General features: G+C 41.1%; 1 protein-coding gene across 1 annotated transcript in view; it reads right to left on the minus strand.

Moving 5' to 3' along the window:
• LOC126177114 (carcinine transporter-like) overlaps positions 1-16430 on the minus strand; it is a 668824-nt gene that overhangs the window by 475330 nt on the left and 177064 nt on the right. The window contains exon 6 of the mRNA XM_049924381.1: positions 5215-5436. Within this exon, the coding sequence (XP_049780338.1) occupies positions 5215-5436 (222 nt within the window). The remainder of the gene's footprint in view (positions 1-5214; positions 5437-16430) is intronic.

Raw genomic sequence — 16430 nt, forward strand, 5'->3', positions numbered from 1 at the left:
TCATTCAATGAACATAGCTTCTTCGTCCCATTGATCAAACGCACCACAACACAGAAGCGTACACAGTCAGGAGTGACTGACTCATCCAACTCAACAGCATCTGCATTGCATGTCAGAGGTCAGAAACCACTTCTTCAGCAGGGGCGGCGTTTATGCAGGATGCCAACCCACAGCTCTGCAGGTATTTCCCAGCCAGTTGGGTTGCCAGTGCTGTGGCGCACTACTTTACTGGGCTACCCTTGAAGGCATCAGATTTCACAACCAGGTCAGTGGTCACCAGTAGCTAGCAGCTGTAGATGTAGGAAGTATGCAGCAGACCTCAGCAGTTTCGGTGGCTAGGACAGTTGCAAAGTCTAAGACAAAGAAGAAGGTTCTGCTGTTAGGTAGTTCCCATGGTAGATGTGTAGGCCAGCAGTTGCAGGAAGTGTTGGGGAGTGAGTACCAGGTCACCAGCATTGTGAAGCCTAATGCAGGACTGGCTCAGGTGACTGTTAACATTGGGGGGGGGGGGGGGGGGGGGGGTTATGTAGGGATTTTACTAAAGAGGATCAGGTAGTGATTGTGCATGGGGCTGGTAATAGTATTGATGGGGATGGGGAGTATGACATAGATGTTGACCTGGAAAAGATAGCCACTCAGACTGGCAACACGAATGTGCATTTCATGGAACTGTTTCAGCGTCACGATCGGCCTCATCTTAATACAGCCGTCAAGCGTAATAACATGAGACTTGGGGGTGCGCTGATGACAGATGGCATGAGTCCCATTTCAGTGGTGTCGGTGGAGTCTATCAGCAGGACTGATTTCACTAGACATGGCCTGCACCTCAACAGGTATGGAAAGGGGAGGTTGGCAAAGCTTATAGGTGACAGCAAAGGTGGGGGTGGTGGGATCACTCATGGGAAAATTCCAGTACTACTGGGTGTTAGAGCTGCACCTTTTTTTTTTTTTTTTTTTGAAGTCAGCATATAGGTATTACTGCTTAAGGGAAGTCTCTCTAACAAAGGAACCACTTTCGACAAAGCTTAGATATCCGAGTAATGAGGGAATTAGTATATTTCATCAAAATATACAAGATATTAGAGATAAAGTTAGTGAACCGCTTATAATGTTGACTCTGAAATTATTGGTATATCTGAACACTTCTTAAATAAGGAGATAATTCAGAGGCTTCCTTTACCAGGATACAGGTTGGCTGGCCGCTTTTCTAGGAGCTCTTCGCGGTGTGGGGGAGTAGCCATGTATGTGAAAAATGGTATCCCATTTGAGTCAGTTGATGTTTCAAAGTACTGCACTGAAAAGGTGTTTGAATGTTGTGCAGGTGTTGTTAAATTTAGTGGAGTTAAACTTCTAACTGTTGTTATTTATAGATCCCCAGACTCCGATTTCACAACTTTTTCCCTAAAGCTAGAGGAGGTTCTTGGTTCACTTTATAGGAAATACAAAAAGTTAATTATATGTGGTGACCTCAATATTAATTGTATAAGTGATTGTGCAAGGAAAAGGATGCTGGTAGACCTCCTTAATTCATATAATCTTATGCAAACCGTATTCTTTCCAACGAGAGTGCAAGGGAACAGTATAATAACCATAGACAACATTTTTGTTCATTCCTCGTTACTAGAAGGGCATTCTATTAGCAAAAAGTGAATGGCCTTTCAGATCATGATGCACAAGTTTTAACTCTAAAAGATCTTTGTGCTGCAACACATGTTAAATACAGTTATCAACTTTTTAGGAAAGTTGAACCATTTGTTGTAGAGACCTTTGTAAACCTTATCAAGGAACAAGAGTGGCAAGATGTTTATAGTGCTGATACAGTAGACGATAAATATAATGCTTTCCTCAAGACTTTTCTCGTGCTCTTTGAAAGTTGCTTTCCGGTAGAACGTTCAAAACAGGGTACTAGCACAAATAGGCAGCCTGGGTGGCTGGCTAGAGGGATAAGAATATCCTGTAGAACAAAGTGGCAATTATATCAAAACGTTAGAAACAGTCAAAATCTAAATGCAGCAGCCCATTACAAACAGTATTGTAAGGTGCTCAAAAAAGTTATTAGGAAGGCAAAAAGTATGTGGTATGCAGATAGAATAGCTAAGTCTCAGGATAAAATTAAAACCATATGGTCAGTCGTAAAGGAAGTGGCTGGTCTGCAGAAACAGGTCAAGGATATAGAATCAGTGCATAGTGGGAATGTCCGTGTTACTGATAAGTCGCATATATGTACAGTATTTAATAATCATTTTCTGAATATAGCAGGTGAACTAAATAGAAACCTAGTCCAAGCAGGGAATCTTATAGCGCTAATAGAAAAAAGTGTTCTGTGACTGTTACCTGAAATGCTCCTCCATGATACTGACAAGAGGGAGATTGAGTTAATAATACCAAGAGCTCTCATGGATTTGACAGGGTATCTAGCAGAATACTGAAGTATTGTTCTATGTATGTTAGCCCAGTACTTAGTCATATCTGTAACTTTTCCTTTAGGAGTGGTCGGTTTCCTGACCGATTAAAGTACTCAGTAGTGAAGTCACTTTATAAAAAGGGAGACAGGGATAATGTTGACAATTATAGACCTATTTCTATGCCATCGGTGTTTGCTAAAGTTATCGAGAAAGTTGTATATACAAGGTTACTGGAGCATTTAAATTCACATAATTTGCTGTCAAAAGTACAGTTTGGTTTTAGAAATGGTTTAACAACTGAAAATGCTATACTCTCTTTTCTCTGTGAGGTTTTGGACGGATTCAATAAAAGGTTGCAAACGCTAGGTGTTTTCTTTGATTTAATGAAGGCTTTTGACTGTGTTGACCACAAGATATTACTGCAGAAGTTGGACCATTATGGAGTAAGGGGAGTAGCTTACAATTGGTTCGCCTCTTACTTTAAGAATAGAAAGCAGAAGGTAATTCTCCACAATATTGAGTGTGGTAGTGATGTTCAGTCCCAATGGGGCACGGTTAAGTGGGGCGTTCCCCAAGGGTTGGTGCTGGGGCCACTGCTGTTTCTTATTTATATAAATGATATGGCTTCTAGTATTACAGGTGATTCAAAAATATTTCTGTTTGCTGATGACACCAGCTCGGTAGTGAAGGATCTTGTGTGTAATATTGAAACGTTATCAAATAATGTAGTTCATGAAATAAGTTCGTGGCTTGTGGAAAATAATTTGAATCTAAATCACAGTAAGACTCAGTTTTTGCAGTTTCTAACCCACAATTCAACAAGAATATATTCTGATGAGACAGAATGGGCATATTATAAGCGAGACGGAACAGTTCAAATTCCTAGGCGTTCGGATAGATAGTAAGCTGTTGTGGAAAGCCCATGTTCAGGATCTTGTTCAGAAACTAAATGCTGCTTTATTTAGCATTAGAACAGTATCTGAAATAAGTGACAGTTCAACACGAAAAGTAGTCTACTTTGCATATTTTCATACGCTTATGTCATATGGTATTAGTTTTTGGGGTAATTCTTCTGATTCAAAAAGGGTATTTTTGGCACAAAAATGGGCTGTTCGAGCTATATGTAGTGTAAGTTCGAGAACCTCTTGTCGACCCCTATTCAATAGTCTGGGGATTCTGACATTGCCCTCACAGTATATATTTTCTTTAATGTCATTTGTTGTTAGCAATATTAGCTTATTCCCAAGAGTTATCAGCTTTCACTCAGTTAATACTAGGCAGAAATCAAATCTGCATGTGAAATGCACTTCCTTGACTCTTGTGCAGAAAGGAGTGCAGTATTCTGCTGCATCCATTTTCAATAAGCTACCACAAGAACTCAAAAATCTTAGCAGTAGCCCAAACGCTTTTAAGTCTAAACTGAAGAGTTTCCTCATGGCTCACTCCTTCTATTCTGTCGAGGAGCTCCTGGAAGAGCTGAAAAATTAAGCAAATTCCAGTGTTACACTGTTTGATTTTCTTTATTTAAACTTACGATTTGTCGCCTGAATACGCTTCTTGTATTTCATTTTATCTGTTTCTACCATCGTGTTATAATTTCATGTATTGACTCGTTCCATGACCATAGGGACTTCTCCTTAATTTGGTCCCACGGAACAATAAATAAATAAATAAACAAAGGCTAATGGTAGCCATGAAACAATTGTATGCCCTGGCCTCCCAATAAGAGATGGCCAAGACTCCAGTAGCTGCTCACAGATGCTGCCATGGGCCATGGGGGCAGCATGAATGCATCTCTCTCAGACAGCGTGTGTGTGTGCCAGCAGCTAGCAGGTCAACCTAGACTCATCCCTAGCAGGGTGCTGATTGAAAATGCTCAGGCCTTCTCATCAGTGGCAGCAGCAGCAGCAGCATTCCACAGCAGTGGAGTTCGTCAGGGTGGCATGTATGTCGTGGCTGAAGTCACCAAAAAATATTAGTCATGGAACAGCCTCAACATGTATTTGCTTTAATTCACAAGACTTTCACACCAAGTGACAATTGGCTACTGGCAACTGAAGAGAATAGAATAGAATGTGCACTTCATAAGACCCAGAATGTATGCTGGTTGGCTCATGCCAGTGATGTTATTGAGCTATGCCAATTAGTGAATTTGACCCTGTTTTGTAAGCTTGTCAGCACTTTTAACTGTTCTGTGGTGTCCCATCTATGGCTTCCAACTCTTTAGTTTCACACTTTCTGCCATTTTAGCTGGCTGAAAGTCGTTCTTGTGTGTGATTCATGCAGAATGACATTATGAAGTGATCATTTTGCTGTGGTCGCATGCTTCACTCTCTGCTCATATGTGGTGTGGCTATGCCCCAGTTATGTTCCTCACTGTTTCCTACAATGGGTTTCCTTCGTGGTTATATTCTGATTGTGACACTGCACGCCATGTCTTGGATCAGCCCTGCGCTTGCCAGGGAAAAGGCTTTAAAAATTTGACATTCACCTAGAATTCCTTTCTGCAGTCCAACATTGCAGATGAGATGATTTGAATAAACAATAAAGAGAGGGTAAGAAATCAGAGAAAAAATATGACATCATCGAGGTTAAATGGTTTAGCAGGATTTGATAAAAATTTTATAGCACTGCATTTCACAACAATTTTTATGCAGAATATACTGAAAACAAAAAGATTTTATTGTTTTCATGACAACCAGACTCTCCCTTGTAGCACCAACTTGAAGAGATTTGCAAGGAATACTGAGAGTGAGATGTTTGCTTCTAGCAGAACAAACAAGAGGCAGCCCGTTGTCGAGTAAGTCACCTGGCGATGATGAGGATCACGGTGTTCTTAAAGACGTTCCAGCTGGAGAATATACTCAGGAAGCCTGTCCTGTCTGCCTTGCTGTTGCCCACAGTCTGGATAACCTGCAAGGCAAATGCAGGCACAGTGGAGCCGTTGGTGGTCGCGATGTCACGCAGCACTGCCAGTGCCTCCTGCTCGCGACCCCTGCATGCCAGCCAGCGCGGAGACTGCGGAAACCATCTGCACCGGAAAGAAAGTACAAGTCTCCTGTAAGTACTGTTAGTAATTTGTTTATTCTTAAACCAGTCTTACTACAATGCTATAGGTGCCAGATAAGTATAAAGAGGAGACAGAATGAAAAGTTACATAATCCATACATTTGGGCATGTACACTGACTGCCTGACAAAAAATGTGTGGCACACAAAAGGGAATGAGGAAACGAAATGTTACTTTAGGAATTGAAAGAGTATGTGATGTTATTTTAGTGATTACCAAATCAAGTCACATTTACAGAGAACTTGGCAGTAAGAGCCAACTTACAGTCTGATGTGACATACCCGCTGGCCTGGATGCATGCAATTATTCGGTTGGAAAGTGTGTCAGAAAGCTGTTTTATCCTCTTTTCACGCAGGCTGAAACACAACTGTTGCAACACATTCTTGATATCATCGATACTGACACTAGGATGGAGATGATAGCTGGTCCCACATACATTTTATTAGCGACAGATCTGGGGTCTTGCTGTCCGCAGGAGTACTTCTACACCACACAGACAGTTCTTAGAGACATGAGCCATGTGTTGTAGAGGACTGTCCTGTTGAAACATGGCAGCACAATGCTGCCACATGTGAGGTAAAACATAGGGGTACAGGATGTCCATGACATATGGATGTATCATCAGAGTTCCTTCAGTCAGTACCAACTGTGACCTGAAGTCATGCACTGTGGATCTCCACGACATGGCACCAGCGGGTACACTGCTATGCATCTTCAAAACACTGAAAGGATGGTACCTCTCCCCATGTCAGTGCATTACTCACCAATGATGGTCATCTAGGACAGTGCAGAACTGCACTTCATCACACAATGCAACATTATACTATTCATCAGTTGACCGTGGTTACCGATCACAGCAACACTTCAAAGGCAGCCATCTGTGTTGTTGTGTTAATGACAGCCTGTCTATGGGATAGTAATTCCCTATTCTGGCTGCTGGTAGTCTCCAAACAGTGGTGCAAAATGACACAGAATATTGCTCTTGGATGGGATGTGCAGTTGTGAAGTATTTACAGTGTGCTTGGAGCACAACATGGTGATCCTCCCTTGGAGTGGTCAGATGTGGTCAACAGGAACCTCGATGACAAGTATGCTTGCCCTCACATTTCCATGCAATCCAGTATCAAGCCACAGTCACATCTGAATGCCCCACAAATCTGAAAATTACGATGATTTGTCCAGCTGCCCGAATGGAGCCCCACAATGCAGCAGTTTCTAACTCTTCTCAGACACTGATAACGCTGTCTAACTGTAGTATGTCACATCTCTGTGTCTTTCATAGTGATCACTGAACATCTGACATTGTTCACATGCCTTATAACTCTACCAGGCATGGTAACGATGCAAAACACGAACACTAGTGCACTATTGTGGCCGTTCTACATCTCACACAGAATTGAAAGTCTAATAATTTAAATACCAGCAGATGGTGTGTGCATCTCCGAAATAATATTGACATCCATCCATGTCTTCTGGGTGCTCCAATTCTTTTGTCAGGTACCATAATTACTTGCACTAAAATGTCACACTCAAGGAAAATATTTGCAATGTGGCTGTTTTGTATCAATGTAAACCAAATGAGTTTATAGTAACAAAACTAATGTCACACTATTTGTTCATATCTCATCATTGGCCAAAGTGCATGCGCGCACACACACACACACACACACACACACACACACACACACACAGACCTTAAGCATTGGAGCTATGATGCATCCCATTATATATGAGCTAATTTTCTCTCTGTCCCTCTGAAGAACTGAGTGAGTATCCCTCAGTGTTGAATGATACATTGAGGTGATGAAGAGAACACACATCTTGTTTATATGATTTCCAGTATAAATTTTGTGGTGTCACCACCAGACACCACACTTGCTAGGTGGTAGCCTATAAATAGGCCGCGGTCCGTTAGTATACGTCGGACCTGCGTGTCGTCACTATCAGTGATTGCAGACTGAGCGCCGCCACACGGCAGATCTAGAGAGACTTCCTAGCACTCGCCCCAATGGTACAACTGACTTTGCTAGCGATGGTTCACTGACAAAATACGCTCTCATTTGCCGAGACGATAGTTAGCATAGCCTTCAGCTACGTCATTTGCTACGACCTAGCAAGGCGCCATTACCAGTTAGTATTGATGCTGTAAAACATGTACCGTCAAGAGCGACGTTCACCATTTACGGATTAAAGTTAAGTTTCCAGCAGCTACGTAGGTTTTTTGCTAAAGTCTAATTTCCTTGTCCTGTTCCAGACCTCACGCCAGCCTGTGTGAGCTAAAACGCGTGCCTTTCGGCTTCCTCTCATACCGGTGTTGGCTCTCCTGCCAACCCACAACAAATTTAAAAAATGAACCATGAGTGAAATTTAATTTAACTGAGATGAAAGGTGAAATTATTTTTGACTTTTTAAAACAAAAGTAGTATTCTATTTCAATTGTTTCTTTATTTCAAGTAATCTTCATTTTAAATGGCCAGGCATTATTTCATTTTTCTCCAGTTTTTTTTTTTCTTCTCCAGGTTCAAATGTTGCTCAATGTGATGACCATTTGCATCCAAGTCAGCCTGTAATCATACTAGAGATGCCATTTCACAACTATTCACAGCACTTTTTGAACAGTGGACAATGGCATGTTTAGTTGTCATGACACAGCTCATGCATTTCGTGAAGACTGTACACTGCATCCAGTATTCTCTCATGCAACAATAACTTTTTCAACAATTTGTGGAACAATTAGCTGTCGGCCTCGAACAAGGAGCAATTCCCAAATTACCAGTTAATTCAAACTTCCAAATCCTGTTTTTCAACACTGGTGTGAAAAGAGGATCTCTCTGTATTCCTGTAATGTTTCCATACTCATGAACAGTAGCAGCCTATTGCTTTTGATAAAACTGCTTTGCGAGTAAAGCCCTGTACATCTTGTCCAGATCCATGTTGACTACCTTCAACCGTAATGCACAGTACTTGTGTTTCAACACTATGTTGTCGTATCAGTACTGGTGCCTAATGGCAAGTCGTATAACATGAAAACTGCTAACAATGCAAATTCTGCAGTGCACAATCTGAACATCAATCTTAAATAGGTTCTGTTTACACTGACTTAAGTAGCGGGAGTTTAATTACAACCACCCCGTAGAATATACAGGGACAGACAGATGTTCTTGTGTGAAAATATATAGGATCTCCATACTAATGCTCTAGAAAGTGTTTCAAATGTGGAAATGAAGATGGCAAGTCAGGAATTTCTGGCAGCTGGATTGTTATGATACGCAAATTGGATACCTCCAAGATAGTTTACAGTCAAAAAGTGTTGTCTGAAAAGTGATCTTTTAAGTTTGTATTTTGGAGAGGTTTAACTGTAATGTTTCGTTAACTTGGCTGGTGTATAAACAGTGGTAAGTTAATGACAACTGATGTAAAGTGCATTCGATTTGCAAGTAAACACTTTTAAGTACCCATTGGCGAAATTTTAAGAATGGGTGTGTAGGTAGAATTAATCATTTTAAAAATATGTTGTTATGGTAGATATATGTGAAACAATGACATATCTGAAAAAAATATTACACTTGTACCTACTTGTTGGAAAATCTTGAATCTTTTCTGTGTGATTTCCCCAAACAACCAAAATGTTGCCTACCATTATTTACAGCCAGTTATACAGAGTGTCCATGCTGTGAGAGGTATGAGTGTTTGTTCATCTTCGCTAGTGTGTGACACATTGCTTCTACTGAACAAATACTCATAGCTCTTAAGGTATACATTATAGTTTATATTTATTTGACATTTTTCCTTGTTTTAGTCCATACTAGCTGCTGCCAAGGTGTGAAAAGCAAAGAACTGCTGGCAGTAGAAGAGATGTGTTTCATAGTATCGAAGATGGAAAAGTGTTCATATCTCTTAAGATATATGTACTTTGTAGCCTTTGTTTACTGGACATTTATTTCTTACAAATACTTTTCTGTTGAGGGCAACTGCAGCTGAAGTAGTCTGAAGTGTTTTCTTAACCATGGGCTGTCACTGTTGCTAGTTGGGGCTTTTACCTTTTCTTGTTTTGCTCTTTTCATTGTAGGTAAATGCACTTTTAACATGCCAGTTTTTCAACTGGTCAATTTGAACTATGACACAATGCTTGTTGTTAGTAAAGATAATTATTTTTGGAGAGCTGAGTACCCATCCTTCCTGCATCAGAACTGATATGTTTTACTGAGTTGTGAATATTTCATATTGGTTGTTGTGGGGATTACGGAAGTGTCCGATCCCACCCATCTGCTTTGACCCAAGACGTCACCAATATGGCGGAAATGGCCATTCTAAGAGTCTCCAATGTGGCACTTACGACGTCATTACGTAAACACGGCAACAAATACGAAAATACGTGTAAACAAGACAATAACATCTCCCTTCAAAAATAAAACCAAACTATCGGGACAACTGCGGGAAATGGGGGGTTTTAGGGTGGGGACAAGCGAAATATAACAGTAAAAAAGCACACTACGATCCCAAAACACACAAAATGATGGAAAAAAATTACAATATTCCGCTACACCAATAAAATCTACTGGAATTGGACATTTCCCTTGACCTGGTCAGCCATAGCTACCCGTGGTCTAGGGGTAGCATCTTTGATTCATAATCAAAACGGCTTTGGTCCCGGGTTCGATCCCCGCCACTGCCTAAATTTTGATAAATAATCAGCATTGGTGGCCGAAGACTTCTGGCATAAGAAGTCAGTCTCATTCTGCCAACGGCCTTGTCAAAGATGGCGGAGGAGCGGATAGAGGTTCAGGGCACTCTCTTGTCCTAGGGGTGGGAAATTGCCCCTAAAGGCGGAAGAATCAGCAATGATCAACGACATGAGGATGCAGAAGGCAATGGAAAACACTGCATTAAAGACACGTAACGTGTATCCACAGGACATGTGGCCAGTATTTGAAGAAGTGTCATGATGATCTCTCCATTGGCAAAAGATTCCGGAATAGCCCCCATTTGGATCTCCGGAAGGGGACTGCCAAGGGGGAGGTTACCATGAGAAAAAGATTGAATAATCAACGAAAGGATAACGTTCTACGAGTCGGGGCGTGGAATGTCAGGAGCTTGAACGTGGTAGGGAAACTAAAAAAATCTGAAAAGGGAAATGCAAAGGCTCAATCTAGATATAGTAGAGGTCAGTGAAGTGAAGTGGAAGGAAGACAAGGATTTCTGGTCAGATGAGTATCGGGTAATATCAACAGCAGCAGAAAATGGTATAACAGGTGTAGGATTCATTATGAATAGGAAGGTAGGGCAGAGGGTGTGTTACTGTGAACAGTTCAGTGACCGGGTTGCAGAACAACACCGACAACGATAGTTCAGGTATACATGCCGACGTCGCAAGCTGAAGATGAACAGATAGAGAAAGTGTATGAGGATATTGAAAGGGTAATGCAGTATGTAAAGGGGGACGAAAGTCTAATGGTCATGGGCTACTGGAATGCAGTTGTAGGGGAAGGAGTAGAAGAAAAGGTTACAGGAGAATATGGGCTCCGTAACAAGTTTCAGCTAGTAATAGCGAATACCCTGTTCAAGAATCACAAGAGGAGGAGGTATACTTGGAAAAGGCCGGGAGATACGGGAAGATTTCAATTAGATTACATCATGGTCAGACAGAGATTCTGAAATCTGATACTGGATTGTAAGGCATACCCAGAAGCAGATATAGACTCAGATCACAATATAGTAGTGATGAAGAGTAGGCTGAAGTTCAAGACATTAGTCAGGAAGAATCAATACGCAAAGAAGTGGGATACGGAAGTACTAAGGAATGACGAGATAGTTTGGAGTTCTCTAACGCTGTAGATACAGCAATAAGTAATAGCACAGTAGGCAGTACAGTTGAAGAGGAATGGACATCTCTAAAAAGGGCCATCACAGAAGTTGGGAAGGAAAACATAGGTACAAAGAAGGTAGCTGTGAAGAAACCATGGGTAACAGAAGAAATACTTCAGTTGATTGATGAAAGGAGGAAGTACAAACATGTTCCGGGAAAATCAGGAATACAGAAATACAAGTCGCTGAGGAATGAAATAAATAGGAAGTGCAGGGAAGCTAAGACGAAATGGCTGCAGGAAAAATATGAAGACATCGAAAAAGATATGATTGTCGGAAGGACAGACTCAGCATACAGGAAAGTCAAAACAACCTTTGGTGACATTAAAAGCAACGGTGGTAACATTAAGAGTGGAACGGGAATTCCACTGTTAAATGCAGAGGAGAGAGCAGATAGGTGGAAAGAATACATTGAAAGCCTCTATGAGGGTGAAGATTTGTCTCATGTGATAGAAGAAGAAACAGGAATCGATTTAGAAGAGATAGGGGATCCAGTATTAGAATCGGAATTTAAAAGAGCTTTGAAGGACTTACGGTCAAATAAGGCAGAAGGGATAGATAACATTCCATTCAGAATTTCTAAAATCATTGGGGGAAGTGGCAACAAAACGACTATTCACGTTGGTGTGTAGAATATATGAGTCTGGCAATATACCATCTGACTTTCGGAAAAGCATCATCCACACAATTCCGAAGATGGCAAGAGCTGACAAGTGCGAGAATTATCGCACAATCAGCTTAACAGCTCATGCATCGAAGCTGCTTACAAGAATAATATACAGAAGAATGGAAAAGAAAATTGAGAATGCGCTAGGTGACGATCAGTTTGGCTTTAGGAAAAGTAAAGGGACGAGAGAGGCAATTCTGACGTTACGGCTAATAATGGAAGCAAGGCTAAAGAAAAATCAAGACACTTTCATAGGATTTGTCAACCTGGAAAAAGCATTCGACAATATAAAATGGTGCAAGCTGTTCGAGATTCTGAAAAAGTAGGGGTAAGCTATAGGGAGAGACGGGTCATATACAATATGTACAACAACCAAGAGGGAATAATAAGAGTGGACGATCAAGAACGAAGTGCTCGTATTAAGAAGGGTGTAAGACAAGGCTGTAGCCTTTCGCCCCTACTCTTCAATCTGTACATCGAGGAAGCAATGATGGAAATAAAAGAAGGGTTCAGGAGTGGAATTAAAATACAAGGTGAAAGGATATCAATGATACGATTCGCTGATGACATTGCTATCCTGAGCGAAAGTGAAGAAGAATTAAATGATCTGCTGAACGGAATGAACAGTCTAATGAGTACACAGTATGGTTTGAGAGTAAATCGGAGAAAGACGAAGGTAATGAGAAGTATTAAAAATGAGAACAGCGAGAAACTTAACATCAGGATTCATGGTCACGAAGTCAATGAAGTTAAGGAATTCTGCTACCTAGGCAGTAAAATAACCAATGACGGACGGAGCAAAGAGGACATCAAAAGCAGACTCGCTATGGCAAAAAAGGCATTTCTGGCCAAGAGAAGTCTACTAATATCAAATACTGGCCTTAATTTGAGGAAGAAATTTCTGGGGATGTACGTCTGGAGTACAGCATTGTATGGTAGTGAAACATGGACTGTGGGAAAACCGGGACAGAAGAGAATCGAAGCATTTGAGATGTGGTGCTATAGACGAATGTTGAAAATTAGGTGGACTGATAAGGTAAGGGATGAGGAGGTTCTACGCAGAATCGGAGAGGAAAGGAATATGTGGAAAACACTGATAAGGAGAAGGGACAGGATGATAGGACATCTGCTAAGACATGAGGGAATGACTTCCATGGTACTAGAGGGAGCTGTAGAGTGCAAAAACTGTATAGGAAGACAGAGATTGGAATATGTCAAGCAAATAATTGAGGATGTCGGTTGCAAGTGCTACTCTGAGATGAAGAGGTTAGCACAGGAAAGGAATTCGTGGCGGGCCGCATCAAACCAGTCAGTAGACTGATGACCAAAAAAAAAAAAATAGCTGACAATACCAAAACACTAAAGGCTACAACTACGAAAATTAGAATTGGTCATTTCCCCTGACCTACATAGATCAACAAAAACTATTAATACTAGAAAACCAACACCTACAACTACAAAAAATAAAATGGAAACCACAGCACCTCAAAAACCCAAGAATTAAACGTTCCTACATAAATTAAAACACAATCAATACACTGTAAATACACAAAACATCACAACTCGAGTAGAATACCTAGACACAAAAAAATAGTTACTACCAACAAATTCTGGCACTGCAAACTAGGTCAGCCCCCCCCCCCCTTCCCCACACCACCCCCAGCCCCTCAAACACATACACACACACACACACACACACACACACACACACAAACTGCCACATGTACCTGTCCCTGGTCCAAGATGCTGGAATTCTGGTCAACCTAATGTTCTTGAGACAAATACTACACTTCACAATCTCAACAATTAGTCCAAATAACTGCAGGAGTTTAATAACAGACAACATGTCCTCCCCTGTCTCTGACCGCAACATGGCTTTGTTATATTTAATCATATCCATACCTAACAACAGAAACCACACAATAAATAAATTGTCTCACCACACCACAAACAGCAAACCAATAACATCTAACAAAAACACCAAACACATAATTAAAAAATTATTGATAACTCACAGAAAAAACTTTCAAACCTTACACCCTGAACTACAAAAACTGCTAACAAGTTCACACAACCAAACCAAAGCTTAAATGAACCCAATACAATACATTACACTCAGCACATACACACACACCACCAGAGGGCACCAGCAAACACTACAAGACGACATCTACAAACAGAACAAAATCATAAACTCCGTGCCGTAATGACGTAACATATCACAACATCCTTACGTCACACGTCAAAGCAGATGGCTGGAATCGGACACTTTCAGTGACCCAAATGTCAGTTAGATTTCAGTTTTGACAGCACTTGGTCACAACAGTGAAGATTAAGTATTTTGTGTATGATAAATTTGTTAAAAGTGCATAACAATGTTTCCCCCCATGAACCATGGACCTTGCCGTTGGTGGGGAGGCTTGCGTGCCTCAGCGATACAGATGGCCGTACCGTAGGTACAACCACAACGGAGGGGCATCTGTTGAGAGGCCAGACAAATGTGTGGTTCCTGAAGAGGGGCAGCAGCCTTTTCAGTAGTTGCAAGGGCAACAGTCTGGATGATTGACTGATCTGGCCTTGTAACAATAACCAAAACGGCATTGCTGTGCTGGTACTGCGAATGGCTGAAAGCAAGGGGAAACTACGGCCGTAATTATTCCCGAGGGCATGCAGCTTTACTGTATGATTAAATGATGATGGCGTCCTCTTGGGTAAAATATTCCGGAGGTAAAATAGTGCCCCATTCGGATCTCCGGGCAGGGACTACTCAAGAGGATGTCGTTATCAGAAGAAAGAAAACTGGCGTCCTATGGATCGGAGCGTGGAATGTCAGATCCCTTAATCGGGCAGGTAGGTTAGAAAATTTAAAAAGGGAAATGGATAGGTTAAAGTTAGATATAGTGGGAATTAGTGAAGTTCGGTGGCAAGAGGAACAAGACTTCTGGTCAGGTGACTACAGGGTTATAAACACAAAGTCAAATAGAGGTAATGCAGGAGTAGGTTTAATAATGAATAGGAAAATAGGAATGCTGGTAAGCTACTACAAACAGCATAGTGAACGCATTATTGTGGCCAAGATAGACACGAAGCCCACGCCTACTACAGTAGTACAAGTTTATATGCCAACTAGCTCTGCCGATGACGAAGAAATTGAAGAAATGTATGATGATATAAAAGAAATTATTCAGATAGTGAAGGGAGACGAAAATTTAATAGTCATGGGTGACTGGAATTCGAGTGTAGGAAAAGGGAGAGAAGGAAACGTAGTAGGTGAATATGGATTGGGGCTAAGAAATGAAAGAGGAAGCTGCCTGGTAGAATTTTGCACAGAGCACAACTTAATTATAGCGAACACTTGGTTTAAGAATCATGATAGAAGGATGTATACATGGAAGAACCCTGGAGTTACTAAAAGGTATCAGATAGATTATATAATGGTAAGACAGAGATTTAGGAACCAGGTCTTAAATTGTAAGACATTTCCAGGGGCAGATGTGGACTCTGACCACAATCTATTGGTTATGACCTGTAGATTAAAACTGAAGAAACTGCAAAAGTTGGGAATGTAAGGAGATGGGACCTGGATAAACTGAAAGAACCAGAGGTTGTACAGAGTTTTAGGGAGAGCATAAGGGAACAATTGACAGGAATGGGGGAAAGAAATACAGTAGAAGAAGAATGGGTAGCTTTGAGGGATGAAGTAGTGAAGGCAGCAGAGGATCAAGTAGGTAAAAAGACCAGGGCTCTTAGAAATCCTTGGGTAACAGAAGAAATATTGAATTTAATTGATGAAAGGAGAAAATATAAAAATGCAGTTAATGAAGCAGGCAAAAAGGAATTCAAACGTCTCAAAAATGAGATCGACAGGAAATGCAAAATGGCTAAGCAGGCATGGCTAGAGGACAAATGTAAGGATGTAGAGGCTTATCTCACTAGGGGTAAGATAGATACTGCCTACAGGAAAATTAAAGAGACCTTTGGAGATAAGAGAACCACTTGTATGCACATCAAGAGCTCAGATGGAAACCCAGTTCTAAGCAAAGAAGGGAAAGCAGAAAGGTGGAAGGAGTATATAGAGGGACTATACAAGGGCGATGTACTTGAGGACAATATTATGGAAATGGAAGAGGATGTAGATGAAGATGAAATGGGAGATACGATACTGCGTGAAGAGTTTGACAGAGCACTGAAAGACCTGAGTCGAAACAAGGCCCCCGGAGTAGACAACATTCCATTGGAACTACTGACGGCCTTGGGAGAGCCAGTCCTGACAAAACTCTACCATCTGGTGAGCAAGATGTATGAAACAGGCGAAATACCCTCAGACTTCAAGAAGAATATAATAATTCCAATCCCAAAGAAAGCAGGTGTTGACAGATGTGAAAATTACCGAACAATCAGTTTAATAAGCCACAGCTGCAAAAT

The sequence above is a fragment of the Schistocerca cancellata genome, chromosome 3 (genome assembly GCF_023864275.1).
Source record: "Schistocerca cancellata isolate TAMUIC-IGC-003103 chromosome 3, iqSchCanc2.1, whole genome shotgun sequence".
Classification (NCBI taxonomy): Eukaryota; Metazoa; Arthropoda; class Insecta; order Orthoptera; family Acrididae; genus Schistocerca; species Schistocerca cancellata.